Source organism: Myotis davidii, unplaced genomic scaffold (genome assembly GCF_000327345.1).
Source record: "Myotis davidii unplaced genomic scaffold, ASM32734v1 scaffold1323, whole genome shotgun sequence".
Taxonomy (NCBI): domain Eukaryota; kingdom Metazoa; phylum Chordata; class Mammalia; order Chiroptera; family Vespertilionidae; genus Myotis; species Myotis davidii.
The window spans coordinates 1,065,767-1,085,518 of record NW_006294585.1 but is presented as its reverse complement, the minus strand read 5'-3'; the positions used below and the strand labels follow the sequence as shown (position 1 = coordinate 1,085,518).

At 45.4% G+C, this 19,752-nt stretch overlaps 1 protein-coding gene across 1 annotated transcript in view; it reads right to left on the bottom strand.

Annotated features, from left to right (window-relative positions):
* Nucleotides 1-4,020: 4,020 nt before the first annotated feature.
* Nucleotides 4,021-19,752, bottom strand: part of ESR1 (estrogen receptor 1) — a 196,138-nt gene continuing 180,406 nt past the window's right edge. The window contains 2 exon segments of the mRNA XM_006779331.2: nucleotides 4,021-4,772; nucleotides 8,825-9,008. Of these exon segments, the coding sequence (XP_006779394.1) occupies nucleotides 4,538-4,772; nucleotides 8,825-9,008 (419 nt within the window). The 3' untranslated portion in view covers nucleotides 4,021-4,537.

Genomic DNA, 19,752 nt, shown 5'->3' with positions numbered 1-19,752 from the left:
CGCCACACAGATAGTAAGCAGTGGCAGCAGTGGGGGCGGGGCCTGCTGCCTGCAGCTGGGGGAAGGAAAAGCCCCAATAGGCCCTGATTGCCTGTTAGGCCTAGGGACCCTACCCAAGGAGTCCCGGACTGTGAGAGGGAGCAGGTCAGCTGAAGGACACCCCTCCCCTTCACCCCTGTGCACGAATTTCATGCACCAGGCCTCTAGTCTATCCTAAAACCTGTTTGTGGTCTCAAGGCCAGGTGTGCCTGACTCCAGTGTCCACACACTTCCTCCCATGCCTGGAAGAAGAAGGGGTCGCAGATGTGGACAGGGAGCCTGGCTTCTGACTGATGGTCAGGGTCCTTGCGCTCAATAGGCTCATTTCATCATTGTGGTCTCAGGTGGTCAGTGGTGAAGCCCTGGCAAGAAGCAGAGCTTACAAAAAAACAAAAACCTGTTGTCTTTTGTCTAGTTTTTTATTTAAACATCAAATAGGTTGAGAAAATTGTTTACAGGTGCTTGAGCTCCCATGGATTCTTTTCTTTTTAAAAGTGCAAAAGAGGTTTACAAGTGTGTTTCATTAAACAAAGCGAAGCTGCAAACGAAACAGAATCACATCAGTAATAGAATGCATCGGCATAAGGGCATATTAATCCATCCAACACAATTTGGCATTTGGGCCTTTCCCCATAAGACAAGAGCTCTACACTGCAGAGTATGTAGTGCACAAAAAAGCATTGTTTGTAAGTCATGAGAGAACATAAACTGGCATAATGTCACGTATGAATTCAAGTCTCTGTAACCAATGACCTCTCTGTGAATGCAAAGGGGTCTGTGTCTCAGGCACCTGCTCATGGGGCTTCGTGCTGTCTCCAGGGTATACAGCTCTGTGGAAACACACTCAACATGGGTTTGGAACATGGCAGCATTTACACATATTAAAAGTTCAGGCACATTTGGATGCAAAAAAAAAAAAAGAATAGAAATTTTTCTTGAGTATCTAAAAGACAGTGCAAAAATTGAAGTGCCATAATAGAGGCAGCAGTTACTTAGAAAACAATTGAAAATGACTTAGAAAGAGGCCACTCTCGCTTTAATCCAAAGGGAAGAGAAATGCAGTCAGAAACAGAGTCGTCAGACTGAGGGGATGGGTGTTTGGAGCCACAGTTGAATTCATTTGCTGCAGCCGAGGGTGATATGTTTTCGGGGAGTTCACCTAAGGAAGTGGGCAGTGTGATCTGGTCATCTGCCCAACGCTTGCCTTCCTAACCTAGTGCATGACTCTCTCTGCCTTTACTAACCAGTTTCCCAAAGCAGATTGGCCTTGAATGTTAGACATGACGATGATCCAATTGATCATCCCCAGGGTACATGGTCCGTCTCAAGAGTTGGCGTGAGATTTGAAATAGGACAAGATTTGGAACAGGTTCCATGTAGGGGTTCTCTAAACCAATAGCCTACGTCAACGGCCATTTCAATGTGTCAGATGAGAACACGTGGACGCGACTGAAAGCAAATTCTCAGCAAGTCCCTTATCTGCTCAGCCCCCGAAAGGCATGGGATATTGGCATGGTTAAACATATGGCGTCAACAGGGAAATCTACTCACAGACCACACTTCCTTAGGGATTTTGCAACTCACATGGGATCTTCTCTTTGGATGAACTAGCCTCTCTGATTGTGCGTGACGGCATTACAGAATCGGGACCGCAAGCCGAGAGCTCGGCAGTGGCCAAAAGAAACACAGACCGCTGTCCGTGCCTCGGGCTGTGCTGTGGGTGTCGCCTGCTCTTCCCTGGAACACGAGCTGTCATTTTAGCAATGGCTGTCAGATAGAGCTAGTTATTTGTGGTTTCTAGGGCAGAAGTCTGAACCCCGGTGCATACCCCAGACAGCAGTATTGACCTGACTCACCATGCTTTCCAGCTTCTTATTACTGTATTTCCCATTCTCCAAATTCCTGAACCCACTCGCCCACAGTACCCCCGGCCCAGGCCAATCATGTCTTTTAAACTCTAAACTGTCTCGTGGTGAGGGGGTAACACAGCATGTTCCCTGCACCCAACGGCAACATTCGCCGCAAAGCGTCAGCTGCCCATTAGTGGCACTTCAAATGAGAATAAAAAGAGATTTCTAAAATTATTTGAGACTCCTGGGCTAACATTCCAGCCATCTGCTATTCTCTGCCCACTTCAAATGTAGTAGTACCTTAACATGATTACAAACGACATTTGATGAATAATGTAAAACCCTCCACTGTAGTATTGTTTGGATTTAGCTGGTATTATATCGTCTATAGTCCTAATTTTTTTGTTTGTTTTTATTTTTTTAAAAGAAAATCTAAGTATAAACATTAAAAAGAACCCACTGACCCATTAGCTACAGTCCAAAAATATTACTACTAATAGTTTGGTAAAGCAAAATTAGCTGCCCTGAATAAATTTTCCTTTTCAGGCATAATCTCTGCTACATAAGATTGTCTATCATTCAATATCCAACAATAGGCATCTGGATTAGTGCTGTTTTGTCTACTGTGGATACAGAAGTTGATATGAAATGTGATCTTCATTTAAATGAATAATCACCAGGCCTTAGGCATCAATGACTACTTACAGAAAAACTGAATATGTTTGTTGGTTTTGCATGTTAACCCAGTCAAATCAAATCCAGAACAGAAGTACTACATTCAGTTGTCTGATAAACAAGCATTGCAATTTCAAAAATATATATTATACTATATAAGGTGCTTATTAAACAAAACAACAAAGGAATTATGTACTAAACATATTCTTAATGATGACACATAAAACTGCCCCCAAATTTAGATGCACATGTATGGAAAAACCTTTTTTTTCCGGTCCCTCCCTGGGTCCCAGTCCTTTGGCGACCACTGGGTGGGCCATTAGAACCGAGTGAAATCCACTCTGTGAAACAGGCATCCCTGGAGACGCCCTGGGAGCTTGGCTGTGTTATTGGCCGACACATCACCTCCCGGTGGGATTCTAATGACAGACAGGGAGGTCACCGGCAGAAACCAAACTTGCTTTTCAGCTGAGAAGAGGAAACCCATAATTGCTCTCTGCAAGCAGGGGTCCTGGCGAAGGCTGCCCTTGGCTGGGGTGAGACTTTCTTTTTGCGTCTCTAGGTCAATAGGTTCCTGGGGCTCAATTCTCATCTCACTCTCCTGGCTTGTGGAATTTAATGAGAGCTCTCGGGGCAGTTCCCCACTTCCCAGGCCCTTCTGTTTGGATGATCTCTCAGTCACCAAGGGCACGTGTAGTCTGAGCAAGCCCAGGTGCCTGAATAGGGGGTGCTCCTCTCCTCCCCCACCCCCCCTCACACCCACCGCGGCTTCAGAATCTGCTGGGCCAACTATAGGGACGCAGCTGCCCCTGCTGCTGCTTCCAATCAGGGCCCTGCGGGAAGTAAAGACAAGGAGGCCAGCCCCCCAGCCCCCCGAGTCCCAGGGCAGCCACAGCGCAGTGTGGCAAGGCCACTGTGAGCCTCACAGTGTCACCCAGTGTCTACCCTGCTCTCCTCACTCTGCTCTGGCGCACACACTCGTGCACATGCTCTCATGTAGCCCAGTGCCCTGCGGCTCACAGTGTCACCAGGGTGCCCACTCCTTTCACCGGCTGGGCACTACGCATGACTAGTTCCACCTTCCAAGTAAATTACACACCAGAAGAGCCCAGGAGAGCGCCCTCGCGGGAAGTGTGGGGCCACAGCACAGCAGGTCCACGATCCTGCGGGGAGAGGGCTCTCTTTTATAAAACAAAGAGGAAAAACCCAGAATGTGCCCCTCACCGGCGGCCCTGGAGGTGACTTAACAGCTTGCTGTTTCCCACAGGCCCAGGGGAAGCCAGGCTTCACCGGCCCCGGGGTGCTCTCGGAAGCCAATGGGAGAGCGGCCAACCGGAAGGTCAGTGTGTGACGCTGACACCTAGGGGGCCTCCCTTCCCTGCGTGCATCTTGTATTCCTATAGGGGAAGTGAACAGACAATCACCGAACAGGCAGCTACAGCCAAGCAACAGAGCAGAAGCTTGAAGGTGTTACTTTAATCAAAAGGTACATGACTATAGGAATACAAGAGGATGCTAAAGAAACCCTCCATCTAGCTTTCTCCAAGTCGGCAGTGAAAGGAGCCACTTTCAATGCGTCCCTGTGGCTTAGATTCATGAAAAAGTGCTTCGCAGAGGCGCGGCGTCCACTCCCCGGCCTGGCTCGGTAAGTAGCTTCAGTGCACACTCATCGGAGCCCCAGCTCGGAGGCCGAGTTCAGTCACGACCAGCTCCAGGAATCCTCATGCTTAGCAACGTAGCGAAGGGAGAAGGACAGCTGTCACCAAGAAGTTAGCCCTGGAATCCCTCTGGCTGTTCCCGAAAGAAGGCGTGCCACTAAGGACGGAGCAAGCAGACGAAAGGCCACTCAGGGTAGGAAGCCGCGGTGGTGGGTGCAAGCCGGAGTGTGTTCAGGAGCAGGGATTTGCTATGGTGGTGTATGACGTGGGGAGAACGCTGCGGGGATTCTCAGACACTCGGGGGGTGGGGAGCCCTCAGACCGTGTTGGGGAAACCCTCTGCCTCCCCACTGATGTAATACGTTGGCAGGGAATGTGGTAAAGTTGGGCCCGTGGTGGCCATCTGGCCCTGGTGCGGCTCCTCCATGGGGGCGGCCCCGCGGCTGGCCGGGGCGTGCAGGCGGTGGGCATCCAGCATCTCCAGCAGCAGGTCGTACAGGGGCACCACGTTCTTGCACTTCATGTTGTACAGATGCTCCATGCCTTTGTTACTGCAGGTGGAGGGTGTGAGGGCAGGCACAAAGAGAGGATGCGTCAGACCATCGCAAACCCCAGGCCCTGACACTCCCAGACAGCAGCAGTGAACACTCCGAACAAATGTGCCCATCGCTCTTCCTGTTTAAAGAGCCATTTTTGGGGTTTGCTGTGCAGGCGGCCTCCTCCCGCAGACTCGAATGCGGGTCTATTCCAGTGATGGCAAACCTTTTGAGCTCGGCGTGTCAGCATTTTGAAAAACCCTAACTTAACTCTGGTGCAGTGTCACATATAGAAATTTTTTGATATTTGTAGCTGTAGTAAAACAAAGACTTATGTTTTTGATATTTATTTTATATATTTAAATGCCATTTAACAAAGAAAAATCAACCAAAAAAATGAGTTTGCGTGTCACCTCTGACACGTGCGTCATAGGTTCGCCACCACTGGCCACAATACATCTCAACAGAGAACCGATGGGATGGTATACAGCCCAGCCGGAGGGACTTTTGTAAAATGTGGAAGACAGTTCAAGAAGGTCTCTTGCTTCAAACTTTCAAAGGGCTTTCCACTTAACTCAGAATAACATCTACATGTCTTTCCATGCTCTACAAGGCGTAACTGAAGTGGCTGCCCTCACCTCTCAGCGCTCCTCCCGCCTCTCTCCCCACGCTGGGTTCGTGCTGGCCGCTGAAGAAACTGAGCGCTTTTCCTTCCAGACTCAGGGTGCCTGCACCTGCTGTCCTGCTGCCCCAAGGGCACGGCCCGACCTTCCAATCCACCTCCTCAGAAAGGCCATGGCCTCGGCCCCTGCAGCCCCAGCCACCCCCTGTGACGTTACTCTATGTTCCCACCTGAAATTCTTCTTTTCATGTATGTCTATATTTATATTTATCCTTGACCCCCCACGCACACACACGCAACATACACACCACAAGTTCTAGGAGGTGCAGCAATTTGCCCATCCTATAGGCCTACAACTGTGCCGAGAACGTGGTAAATGTCCGGAAACTAGGGAGTTGATGGACGTAGGGAAATGCAGGTACCTAGCATTTCTCCTTTACCACGCTCTCCTCTGCCCTCCTCCACCAGCCCCACTCTGCTCTGTCTCCACCACGCTACCAGGACAGAAATAGAACAGCTATTATCTATCCTGAAATTTTAAAAACACAGCATGAGGAGGCAGGACTTAGAGAATGTTTAGAATATATTTGCACTTTTAGTAGGGGAAAGTTCAGCTCCAGTTGGAGACCTGCCCTGCCATGAAAACACAGCATCCAAGCTATTCGGGCCTTATAACACAACCACTGAAATCATGGGTTTAAGAGGCATCTGCTTGTTTTGTTGTTGCTGCTGTTTGTTTTCATTTAAAATGCCCTTAAAGTGAAATGTCCCCCGGCTCGTGCAACCTAATGAATCACATTTACAGTTAGATGAAATCTAGTGTCAAATTCTCTGAGTAAAAATATATGGCTGGGCCCAAGCTTAACAAAACAGAGTTCTGAGATTTGAATAGATTGCAACGAGGAACCAATGTGTTAGTGTGTGTGTGTGTGTGTGTGTGTGGAGAGAGAGAGAGAGAGAGAGAGAGAGAGAGAGAGAGAGAGAGGGAGAGAGAGAGAGAGAGAGAGCGAGAGAGAGAGAGAGAGAGAAAACCAGTGAAGGGGAGAGAGAGATAGAGAGAATGCTCAAAGCTTTCAGCAGAACAGCAACTTCTCTCCACGTTTCACATAATTCAAAAAGCTCTGGAGAGCTCTCGCTGCTGTTCCCTCATCCACACCAACCAAGGCAGCACACACTTAGTGCAGGTGTATCTGGTATTAACTAATTAGGTTTGCTAATGCTGAACAGCTATCAATACATTTGAAAATTCAGCAATTCCTACCAACAAATAAAAATCTTCATCTACACCACATGGTCGCTACAACACGTTTGAAATTCCTAGCTCAGACTGAAAACTAATGCATTTCTTCAAGGAGAAGGTAAGAAATTTAGAAGATTATGTTATTCTGGCACATTCCCCCCTCCCCTCTTTGTAATATTCATCCAAGAAAACAGATGGCAAAGGTTTGGAAATGTGGATTCCAAATGCAGTCACCTACTCTACGTATAAGACTTCATATAGGGCACTGTGGAGGATACAAACAAGGAAAGATATATTTATTTTCTCAAGAAGCTAACACTTTGCAAAGTTGTCTCCAGGGAAGTGGCACCTGGGACTTTAATGGACAAACTTCTTGTCATTTGATGCAGTCTTGAGGTGCGAAAGCCCCTTAAAATTTAACCTGTCCCTTTTCAGGCACTCAGCCCTTCCCTCATAGCCACTAAGAAAAGAAATCTCTTTCTCATTCCTGAGGTTCTGCTGTGAGCCAAGGTCACGCATGGCTACCTGTTCCCCTCTGGTCATTACTTCACCTCATTTCTGTGGAGTGAAAAATCCACCACTTTCTTCATCTCTTCCCTGCAGGGTGAGGTTTTTTTGTTGTTTGTTTGTTTGTTTGTTTTTCCATGAGAACAGTATCCACTAAGCCTCTGGCCAACCAATTTCCATGTCTATTTAGAATGGAAATGAGGCCACTTTCACGTTGTGTAACTGAGAGGCCCTTTTTTTCTCGGGTAAGATCCTTCCTTAGCTCTAGTCGGAAATATTGATTGCATGGTTACAACGGGCCAAGCCCTGTGCTAGGTGGTATTGGATACACAGGGAACACAAAATGGATGGTGATAGCTGCCTCACAACATTACAGTCTAATGGGGAAGAAAGATAATACAATGAATGGCCAATGGCAAGCAGGAAGAACAGATTAAGTCCCACCTCGACCTTAAGGGTCAGGAGATGCTTCCTACAAGGAGTGATATCTGAGAGAGTTAGCATTCTCTTCGGAAATATGCACTCCCTGCACCATGTGTCCATGATCTTGACTTTGGGCTTCCTCATGTGACTTGCTTGGCCAATAGAATGTTAGTAGGTGTGACTTAATTAAAAGACTAACATGCACTTGTCCAACCTCATTGGCTTTCTTATGCCTCTGTCATTTCTAAGAAAATAGTATGTCCAGCTAACCTGTGGGAACAGGAGGCTAAGGAACAGAGGCACCTGGCCAACCTGCAGGCCTTCAGCCTGAAGCCACCTCCCAGCTGTGCCCAGCCTCCATCAGCTGACTCACAGATGCGTGAGGGAGCCCAGCAGAGATAAACAGAGCTGCCCAGCCAATATGTAGCCTGAGGTAGACTCCCCCATGACTCACAGAACAGCCGCTTATGGCTACAGCTCAGACTGTGAGGAAGCCCTACAAAGTGAAGTAGGGACTAGAGCATAAAAAAGTAACATACGCAAAATAAAGAGATTTCTACTTTTATCTAAACGCAATGGGAAGCCATTTCATGGTTTTAAGTAAGGAAAAGACATGATCAGATTTGCTATTAGGATGGTCACTCTCCATCATGGAGAATGAATTTGAACAGATCAAGAGTGGAGGCAGGGAGAAGTGTTAGGTGGCTGGTGCAGAAACTCAGAAGGAAATGATGGTGACTTGGGCTAGGGTAATGGCAGTGGAGGTGACAAGAAGAGATTTGACAGGGATGGAGGAGTCAACATTGACCCTCCATGAGGCAACTGGGCACAGAGTCTCTTGTTCAGGATTTCTAAGTGAAGTCCGGAGAGTGTGATGCAGGAACCACAGTGGACACGCCCAGTGCCTTCAGAGGATGGGTGCCCTCAAAGACTTCCCTTGATTAGGTGGGACAACGTGAATGACCACAATTGCCCTCTTCCCCCAACATGCACACTGCACACTCTCCCCCTTGTAAGACCTTGCACGTGCTTCAAATTGAATGTAAATATCACTCCGTCTATGCAGCCTTCCCTTACACTTGCCCTATGCCCCCAACAGGTTTGAAGCCTCCTTCTTCTATCCTCCCACAGCATTTATGCTTATTACATGCCAAAAACTGTTCCAAGTGTGCTGTCCACATCCAGGTCCCAGCCCTTCCTGGGGCATCTGTAATGTATAGTTGGGGGGGGTTGTTTCCTTTACATCTGTCCTGTGGGGAACCAGGGGTGCCTCACCTCATGTGCCTGATGTGGGAGAGGATGAGGAGGAGCTGTGCCAGGCGCCGGTGCTGCTGCTGCAGGGTCAGGCCTGCCTTGGCCATCAGATGGATCAAGGTGTCCGTGATCTTGTCCAGGACACGGTGGATATGGTCCTTCTCTTCCAGAGACTTCAGAGTGCTGGACAGAAATGTGTACACTCCTGAATGTAGAGAGAGAGAGAGCGTGAGAGAGAGAGAAACTCATACAGGATGAAATCCAGGAGCTTGACGGTGTGCATGGGACATAATACTGAGTCAGCACCTTTCCCTCACACAGCAAAGGGGAAGTTTGAACCCATTTGACCCAAGCAACTATATAAAATTCCTACTGTGAGCCAGTTTCCAAGGTTTGTCATTGAGAGTCCCAGGAGGAGCACTATTAGCCTTGGGGACCTGATGGTTCCTCTAGCCACCCATCTCTAACAGCTTTGACCCCAACACAAACTATGCCATTAATACTGCCCATGACCCCGTGAGAGGGGCATCCCTTTTCTAATGAAGAAACCAAGGGCAGAGAGATGCACTAACCAAGATAACTCAATAGGACAGAGCAAAGCTGTGAATGAAGCCCAACAAGCTGACTCTACTTCTTCTCATTATAATGGAGATGCTCAGGAGACATGTGACCTCTTGATTTGCTAAGTGATTTACAGGTAATATTTCCAGGTAGCACTTAACTTGCTGTTATGTTTCAGGTCAGGTTTAGGGCCCCACTGCTTTTCATCCTCAGATGAAAGGTTTATGATGGATGGTGAGGACGGTGGCAAATGCTGTTTTTCACTGCCAGGCATGTTTTCCTTTCCCCTCTTGCCTTTCTTCTGTCACTAGATCCTCCTCCCTGGGCCACATGTGGACTCATCCAATCAGGCCACTCTAGTCTTTTGGACTCACAGCCCTGCCTCACAGCGTCCACATACAACTCCAGAATTGTATGTGGATGTTGTGAGACCGAAATTCTTTCCTCTAGGGTTGCTGAACTGGGAGGACGAGATTATGGGACTGTTATGTAGTGGCATCTTCTTATAGCACATGGAGCTCCTGTCTGCAGAATAGAACATTCCAACAACATGCAGAGGTGGGAGTTGGCGGAAGGAGGGGGCATCCTGGTTCCAGTTATATAGTCCTGCTTCTTGTATTTCTTTTTAATCTGACCTTGGAGCTTTCATAGTATCCTATCTAACACATGAATCTATAAAGTCCTTTTGTGCTTAAGGTACTGTGAGTCACCTGCAAAGGAAAGAACCCTGACTATTCAACTAAGTTGTGAGCTCAGCCCAAGGACCAGAAGAAGGAGACTGGTAAAGAGATGGGATGTATGAGATCGGAAGGAGGTCAGGATGGGTCAGTCTTATCTTGGGAACACAGGATAGATTTTCTATCAGGTAAATACTCCAGAATAAGCTCCATTCTTCATAATGATACCATCTTGCAGGAAGTAGACGCAATATTTCTTTTGGTCTTATTTCTATTCAGTCCCATGGCCTCTCATAAATAGATTTCTTCTCCCCCCTCCCCATCCTCCCTAGTACCTTCAAGTTAAGCCTCCCAAATTCATCATCCCCTGACTTTGTACTGGTAATGTGGGGATGAGTTATGGCTCACACAGCAGCTGGAGGTTGGGAATGGGAAAAACACTTACACAGAGGAACTCATAGTAAACAGAGTTGTAACTGCCCAGAATGGAAAATGGCTAAGCTTTAAACAAATGCAACAACAACAAAATCAGAATGGTCAGGATCTTGGCTTACATGCAGATGAATAGAATAATGTAGCTTTTGGTACCAAGAGGCACTTTGATCCAAAGCAAAGAGAACACAGAATGAGTAAGCAGCAGACACGCAGTGGGATAGGAAGGAAATTACTGGATTACTTCACTTATGTTCCATGCAGACTGTTGATAGAGAAAGAATGTGTCCATTAAAAAAAAACACACAAAAAACCCGGCAGATGTCCAGTAGCCTTAGATTGGCCCAGATGTAACGGATGGCAGGGAAAGTGTGCACCACTGGTTTAGGGGTCCGGGGTGGCCTCCGCTAAGTCCCCATGACCATGCCTCTCACCTCACTCTATGTCATCACACACATTCTAGCCTCACGCCTCTCAGAGGCCCCACATCTGGCTGGATATCCTGGGAACTTGCCCAGGCCACAGACCTGAGTTAATCCAACTTGGATGATGCATTTTCTACCAATTCCCTTTTTTGTTACCACCCAGGATGCTGGCTTTATTCACCAATAATCCCATTCTTCTTCAAGGAGCAAACTGTTTTGATGTCCCTGACTGGGGAGATACAGCTCTTGGCCTTCCTACTCATGCACACAGGATTAGAGCAGAATGTGCTAGAATCTCAGGGGTCTTGAAACCAGCATTACAGTGTGCCCATTGCAAGGGACGTAGGAGCCTTGGCATTCAGACTCCAGGGTGTGAAGTGCCCTCTGGGGCTGTTGGTCCCCACTCTTCCTCAACGTGCACGCATGAACAGCACGTAGATCCTTCCCTTCAGCACGCTGTCATGGAGAACCTACTGCATGCACACATTGTGTTACACGACAAAGGTTCCAAGCCTTATTTTCTTCCAAAGGTTAATGTCTTAAGTGCAGATATTGCCTGTGGAGAAAGAATTTTCTTCACAACGACTCTTGGGAGGCAAGCCATTCTCAGAACAAGCCTGTTTTCTAGTAGAGTTTTGGCACCAATACAGCTTGTCGTCAGCAAATGCTTCCTAGCTGAGCAAATACACTTAGAAATAGAAAGACAGTCCTATCAAAATGCCAATAATTGACAACCGCAGCCAACACATCCTTTTGGGGCTACTGTGGCCAAACACGGACCATGTGTGTTGCCTGATGCCCTAAAGGGCCCTTTGAAAGAAAGAACAGAAACCCAAATTCCCAGAATACTTCAGGTGCTTTGGCAAGAGCAGAAAGGAGCTGGTGGTCAATTCCACATCCCAGCTGGTCTCTGCCACCCTGGACGGCTGTGCCACTGTTCCCAGAGTCACAGAGCCGAGGTCAGACCCCAAGGACCTTCAGAAACGTTCTTGTGACAAGGCAAACTTTTGCAACTCTCGAGGTTGCTCCAAATCCCAAAGATGAAAAAAAAACCAATCTGTGTGTCATTGTCCAGTCTTCAAGTGCTATTGGCAGATCTGAGCTACTACATAGTCTGAACCTTGCAGCCAGTATTGGGAATTGTAGGAAGAGTCTATGGAGAAGTCTGGTGGCAGCAAGGAATGGGCAGCGAGACTGTTGAAACATCCCCATGTGTGAGATTTCAATTCAATTTTTCTCACTCTCTTGGTCTCACTGACTCCTCTCACTCTACTTAGGCACTCTCTTCCTTCTTCTTTTTGCTCTATACTCTACAGGAGCCCCCTCTCTGCCCCTCATCACTCTTCCAAGTAAGAGAGTCTTCCAGAAGTTGGAGGAATGCAGGCATGAACAGTGCAGTGCACAAATGCACCTAGTGTGCCTGGAAGGAAGCATAAGATAGCCAGGGGTGTCCAGCAGGCCCTGCCCTTGACCTCCACTGGGAGGCACATTGAGCTGCTCCTAGAGAGGTGAGGACGGCCAGATGCTTGAGGACAAATTCTTCAAGAAGCCCACACTGGTTCTTTCCAAAAGGAGGACTGTGACTGCGGACCAGGGGAGTCCTGCAGTCCATGGCAGCTTGACCAAAATAAAAGGAAATGGCTCAAAGGAAAAAGTAACGAAGAAAGCTCAAGTCCACAGCTGTCATCAGTCTGGGCCAGAAAGCTGTCACTCAGCTGGGGTAAAAAGGAACTTCTCATCCTGTTTACCCGTGATTAATGGGCAGGTCCGCCTCTCAGGTTTTCTGCTGCGAAGTGCTTCCATAACCAAATAGGGTGTTTGCTCAGAGAGGCCTTCAAGGTTGCCAGTTCAATAAGCAGCATGTTTGTTTGTGCTTCAGATGTGACTGCTGTTCTTCCTGGGGATGGTACTGGTCCTGTAGGGGTTCAAACAGCTCACGGTCGCCACAGCCACTTAGCGGGAGAGGTTGTGCTGGGGTCCTGCGATGTGCAGGACAGTTCCAACCAGTGAAATGAAAGATTTTTTACTGAATGTCATGCTGAATCGATCCTACTACAAGCAAAAACCTGTAGTGAAAAGTTTTGAAAAGCTTTTAACAAGGCTGTACACAAAAGACCCAGCATGCAAGTTGGCTATAGAGAGGGAAGCTTAAATGGAACACATTTGTTCAAAATTCAGTAATTTATTAACTTTCTGTAGCCTGCCAATTGAATGTATTGCATAAGCATTCCCGCTCTGCACTTAGTAGAAGTGATTTCAGTGCAGTTGTACTACAAAAGCAACACGCACGGTTGCAAATACATAGAAGAGATGTGAGGGTCTTCTAAACAAAATTAGAATCAACTATTATCCAATTGTAGATATCAATGAAATATTGTGTTGTCTCCCACGTGCTTTTAAATAATTTTACAGCATAATAAGAATCCATTTTGCAAAAACAACATATTAAACTGTTTCGGGATTCTTGTCTTTCTGCCTTCTGCTGATACTGCCTCCAGAGGCTTTCCACTTCTTGATCATTCTTATATCATTGTGTGTTTTTTCTAATCCATCATCACTTCTCCAATATTTATCTTAAGGATATGACCTTTATAAGTTCCAGAAAATGAATATTTGCCTTGGATGTCATGGGTTATTACAATAGAATCTATGTTTCTATATACTTCAGCACTTCCTCATCTTGTATCACAACAAAGGGAATTAGTTTGACAATACACATACTAAAGCCCAGCTCATGTGCAAAATTATCCTTTTATTTATTTATATTAGTCTTTGACAGTCTAGGTTTTATTGACATGTTATTACTGAATCAATCTAATTTCTTTCTCGCTTCTTATCCTATCTAATAATAGACAAAGATGGTAATTGACCATACCTTTGCTATGCCTCCCACTGGCTAATCAGTGTGATATGCAAATTAACCACCAACAAAGATGTCGGCTAATTTGCATATACCGGCTGGGAGCGAAGACTGAAGACACCGTAGAAGGAAGCCAAGCAACGGAGCCGGAGCCGAGGTAGCGGAGACAGTGGGAGAGAAGCAGCAGAGACGGGGGGTGGGGAGGAGGGAAGGGTAGGAGCGGCAGAGAAGGGCGGGGTAGGAGCTGCAGACAGGAGCGAAGCCCTATTCTAGCAGGAATCTTCCTGCAAATGGGCCTCTAGTCATATATAAATAAGTTTTGGTTAGTTTTTAGTTTTCTTATTCAGGTAATCCATCTCTACCTCGGCTTTCTCATATGCCTATACTTATTGCACAGAAAAACTCTTGGTCATCTTCTTATATCCAAACATTCACTAGAAATGTAAGCATTTTACTATTTTCTTATGTTTTATTTTTTGCCATAGTCAAGCCTGGGCATCTCATTGAAATACACATTTTATTTTAAATTAATATTATTTCTTTTTTGTACAATATTTATGAAATTATATTGATTAAAAATAACTATGTGCATAGGTAAACTATTATATATTTATTTCATGATACTCAAAGGGATATGTAAGTTTCAGTAGGCTAGTATTATTTGCTGACAAATCTAAGAGATTTTTCTCTAAGATTTATGATCCTCAAATGTGGTTGTCTCTCAGAACTTCTTCTGGCATTCTAACCAAACCTACTGACTGGCAACCAAAACTTACTGACTGGCAGGCTAAGTGCTTTAAAAAAAGTCTCCATTGAGGAGTCTGATGCACATCTAGGATCATGAATCACATGACTACCGTGGTTTCTTTACATCTGGCCACTAAAATATGTAAACTCTTGAGAACATGGACTGTATTGCCTTTCTGTGAAAAGTGTCTTAGCATGATGCAAAACTACTCTGAGGCTGTCTTCTCCATGCATTTCCTCATCCATGTGGTCCTCCATGCTTTCTCCCCCTTCCTGCTGGTTGGTTAGCATGGAAGACCTGGAAAGCCACCCAAGAAGATCCCAGAGCCCTCATCAGCCTGAGTCCCTGAATGACCACATGGAAGAGGCACTGACACTAAGCTGTTCATGCACCCAGCATTGTTAAGTAAGCACGAAATCAACCTCTATGTGTTTGAGCTGTTATATATTTTGAAGCTTACTTTTATTGAAGTTGTCTTACTTTAATGCCAAATATGAAAGATTTTAAGATTTGTTGATTGAATAAATGAATAAATTTGTATAAGAGAAGAGATAGTCACAGGGATGTTTGTGTGCCTCTTTTGTTGCAATTTTCTACATTTCTAAGGCCTTAGGTTGCATAGTTTACTTAGAAGTTATTTTCCTTCCCAAATTTTAAGATTGTCACATTTTGATCTAGATTCTAGAACCACCTCACATCCCCTGCCATGTTAACCATTTATTCTAAACACTAACATACTTCATAGCAACTGATAAATTAAAGAACCCATCAAAGAGCCCAGGACGTGGGAATGTTTAGTCAGTCATGACTCAAAGATGCAGTTCCCATCATGCAGAGGATTTCAAAGAGATTGTTCTATACTATGCAGGAACTGACTTCTCATTTCACGAATCAAATAAAATGAGTCTTGCTTTGAGCGCTATTTACCCGTAGATAGGAAACTTCCATTCTTCTACTGATGTGTGATTATTTACCTGGAAAGTGAAGAACCTGTTCATAACCCAATCCTGCACATTGTTTACTGTTCCACTAGTATTTGTAACATCTCAAACTCTTCCAAGTCCCCTTCTCAGTGGTCTCAGAGGGAGAGGGATCCCAGAGATAGTAAGAGTTCTTGCCAGAACCCTACACGGGAACATGGTGGTCCTGTTTGTTGGGCTTCACTATATACCCATGAGCACCCTCTTGGCACAGATGAGTATGAAATCATATGCTAATGATTCAGTGACATTTATCAATTTAGTATATTTTTTAATGAAATCTGCTGGATGTTCCAGGAGATAAATACTTGGTACATCAATACACTCAAACTGACTCAAAGGACAAATCTCTTAGTGATGATTTCAGGTCGTGAAACTGACAAACTAATTCAACTGACTTGAGAAGAAACTGAAATGGGCACTTTAAAAAAATAACTTAAGTGGCAGCCATCTATCTCACTTTTATATATGAAACTGCAGTTTTCAATTTTTGTAAAAAAAATAATATCCTAGCCTTTTACCTTTTAGGATAAAACCATTATGAATGCATATTTTGCTCAGGAGAGTTATTTTTATTAGTTATATCTGTAATATATTTTAAAAAATCAGCCAGGGTTTTGATTTTCCAACTATGGTTCTGAGGTCAAGAAGAAGACATTCTAAAGATACATTGATGGGAAATGTGTGGCTTGTCTATTACAGAGGAGTCTGTTCACACATTTTTATGTGAAGCTCCTAGTCCCAGGGAGCTGGCCTGGCCTCAGGAGATCTCTTTTTTTAGTATATTTTTATTGATTTCAGAGAAGAAGGGAGAGGAAGAGATAGAAACATCAATGATGGGAGAGAATCATTGATCGACTGCCTCCTGCACACCACCCACTGGGGATCGAGCCCACAACCTGTGCATATGCCCTGACCAGGAACTGAATCCTGACCTCCTGGTTCATAGATCAATGCTCAAGCACTGAGCCACACTTGTTGGGCACTATTCAAATTCTTGTTCAATATTGCTTTTCCCATATTTTATTAACACCTCTGAGATGCTAATTAGATGTATGTTATACCTTCTCATTTTGTACTTCACATCTTATTCTCATATTTTTCATGTACTTGTATTTGATATTCTGGTCATATTTTTTAGTTTTATCTGTCAGTTAATAACTTGTTTCTTCAGTTGTGTTATCTACTTCTTAGTTCTCCATTAGTTTTGTGGTTTTAAAATATATATATATTTTTATTGATTTCAGAGAAGAAGGGAGAGGAAGAGATAGAAACATCAATGATGGGAGAGAATCATTGATCGACTGCCTCCTGCACACCACCCACTGGGGCTCGAGCCCACAACCTGTGCATATGCCCTGACCAGGAACTGAATCCTGACCTCCTGGTTCATAGATCAATTCTCAAACACTGAGCCACACTGGTCAGGCAGTATTCAAATTCTTGTTCAATATTGCTTTTCCCATATTTTATTAACACCTCTGAGATGCTACTTAGATGTATGTTATACCTTCTCATTTTGTACTTCACATCATATTCTCATATTTTTCATGTACTTGTATTTGATATTCTGGTCATATTTTTTAGTTTTATCTGTCAGTTAATAACTTGTTTCTTCAGTTGTGTTATCTACTTCTTAGTTCTCCAAATAGTTTTGTGGTTTTAAAATATATATATTTTTTTATTGATTTTAGAGAGGAAAGGAGAGGGAGAGAGAGATAGAAAGTCTTCTATATATATAAAAGGCTAATATGCAAAGTGTCCCCTCGGGAGTTTGACCGGGAGACCGGGAATTCGATCACGCGCTATGATATGCACTGACCGCCAGGGGGTGGCGTGGAATGAAGGAAGGCCCTGGCCAGCAGCCGAAAGGCCCCAATCAGCCCTGATCTCTGGCCAGGCCTAGGGACCTTACATATGCACAAATTTCATGCACCAGGCCTCTAGTCAATGATGAGAGACAATCACTGATTGGCTGCCTTCTGCACACCCCAAACTGGGGATAGAGCTCAAAACCCTGGCATGTGCCCTGATCAGGAATCAAACCATGACCTCCTTGGTTCATAGGTCAATGCTCAACCACTGAGCCATGCTGGCCCAGCTCCCAGTGGTTTTAATTACAATTATTTTTTTCCTTTATATGTTTTTTTTAATTTAAAAAACACTTATTGAGGAGGAACCAAGATGGCAGCATAGGTAAACACCGGAGAATGCTGCCTCGCACAACCACTTCAAAAATACAACTAAAAGACTGAATGGACATTACCCAGAACCACAGGAAAGCTGGCTGAGGGAAATTCCTCAACTAGAAGGAAAGAGAACAGCATACCGAGACTCAGAGGGGGCGCAGTGCGGAAAATACAAAGGTGCGGAGGTGCTCACAGAGCGGGCTGGTGGCTGAGGGCGCAGTTGTCGTTTTCAATCGGGAGGGAGGCTCAGGCCCTGAGCTCCAATTCTGGGCGTGTCTCTAGGGACCATGACTCAAACGGGAGAAGCGGGACTGTCTGGCCCTCAGGAGATCTTAAGGATTGCATTTGTTCCAGAAAAGGCAGGCTGAAACAGCATGGGCGAGTTCACTTCCCTGAACCTCACTTTTTCTTGCCTGGCATTTCAAGGACAACAGAGCAACAGCACAGAGCAGGAAGCAGCTCTTACACTTTGGGGCAGGATGTATTTTTCTGAGATGACAAGATTTTCCATCCAACATGCATCTCTATATCTACACTCCTCCCTGGTGTGTGGGTGGATCTGTGACTGATTTGTAGTTAAAAAGAGAGAGAGAGAGAGAGAGAGAGAGAGAAAGAGAGAGAGAGAGAGAGAGAGAGAGAGAGAGAGAGAGAGAGAGACCCAGATAATGTCACTCCATGGTTGAGTGTCAAGCTATGAACCTAGAGGTCATTCCATTACAGGTCAGGGCACATGCCCGGGTTGCGGGCTCCATCCCCAATGTGGGGCATACAGGAGGCAGCTGATCAATGATTTTCGCTCATCATTGATGTTTCTATCTCTCCCTCTTCCTTCCTCTCTGAAATAAATTAAATATATATATATATTTAAAAAGAGGCTAAAAGTGATGCTTCTCAGCTTCTAAGGGCCTGCCACACAGACATGCAGCTTCTGCCTTGTCAGCTGGCACCTGATTCCGGAGCCCTTCATGCCTTCTAAGAGAGAGAGTGTGCCAGGCTGTGTAGAAGCCCAGGCCACATGGATAGGCCACAGCCAAGCGCCCCAACTGGTGTCCCAGCCAACAGCCAGCATCCATGGCCAGCATGTAAATAAAGACGCTTCAAGGTGACTCCAGCTCATGATTATCAAATTATCCCTCATTGATAAGTCTCCCTATCTGAGGCCCCAGACACTGTGGGGAAGACACAGCCATCCCTGTTCCTTATCCCAACTCATGACCAATAGAGTCCAAACCTTTTTGTAAGTACTGTGGTGATTGATTACACAGCAGCAGTGAGCAGAACACCTGGACTTCAGCACCAGATGCTTAGGGAGGAAAATGATCCAGAACAGGCAGATTGGAGATTAGACTCCTGATCTGGCTCATCGTGTGGTGAAATCACAGTTGGATCCTCCCTGCTCTACATTATGCATCCTACTTGCCTATCGTGCCTTTGCCCATCCCTTGATCTTCACCCTTGGTGATGCAATGGTAAGGGCTTGAGCTCATCCTGCCAATACCATGAGTAGTTAACAATTCTCATAGAAGGCCTTTAGCTCTAACCACAGCCTAGCTGATCGTCAAAACATATGGCTCTTCCCCTGACTGGCTTCCCAAAATATCCGCACTTTCATTCCTTTCTTTTTAATATGTTTTTATTGATTTCAGAGAGAGTGAGGGAGAGGGAGAGAGAGAGAGAAACATCAACGATGAGAGAAAATCATTGATCGACTGCCTCCCGCATGCCACCTACTGGGGATGGAGCACGCAACCTGGGCATGTGCCATGTTCCCTGACCTGGAATCGAACCCTGACCTCCTGGTTCAAAGGTCAATGCTCAACCACTGAGCCACACCAGCCAGGCCTGCACTCTCGTTTCTCACTAGAATAAAACATTTTGAATTTTTAGTTGCACAATCCTTATCAAGTCTCAGTTGTGAGAATTAGAATTTGTAGAGATTTCCCTAAGAAAGTTTTTGTGTCAAACAATTGGTCTAGTTTATTTTATTTTTATTGCAAGCCTGTGAACTTTATAACGGAATGTGTTTTTCTCTTTACTTTGGCCAAGAAGAGGAAAATTTAGAGCCAAATCTGTGGCT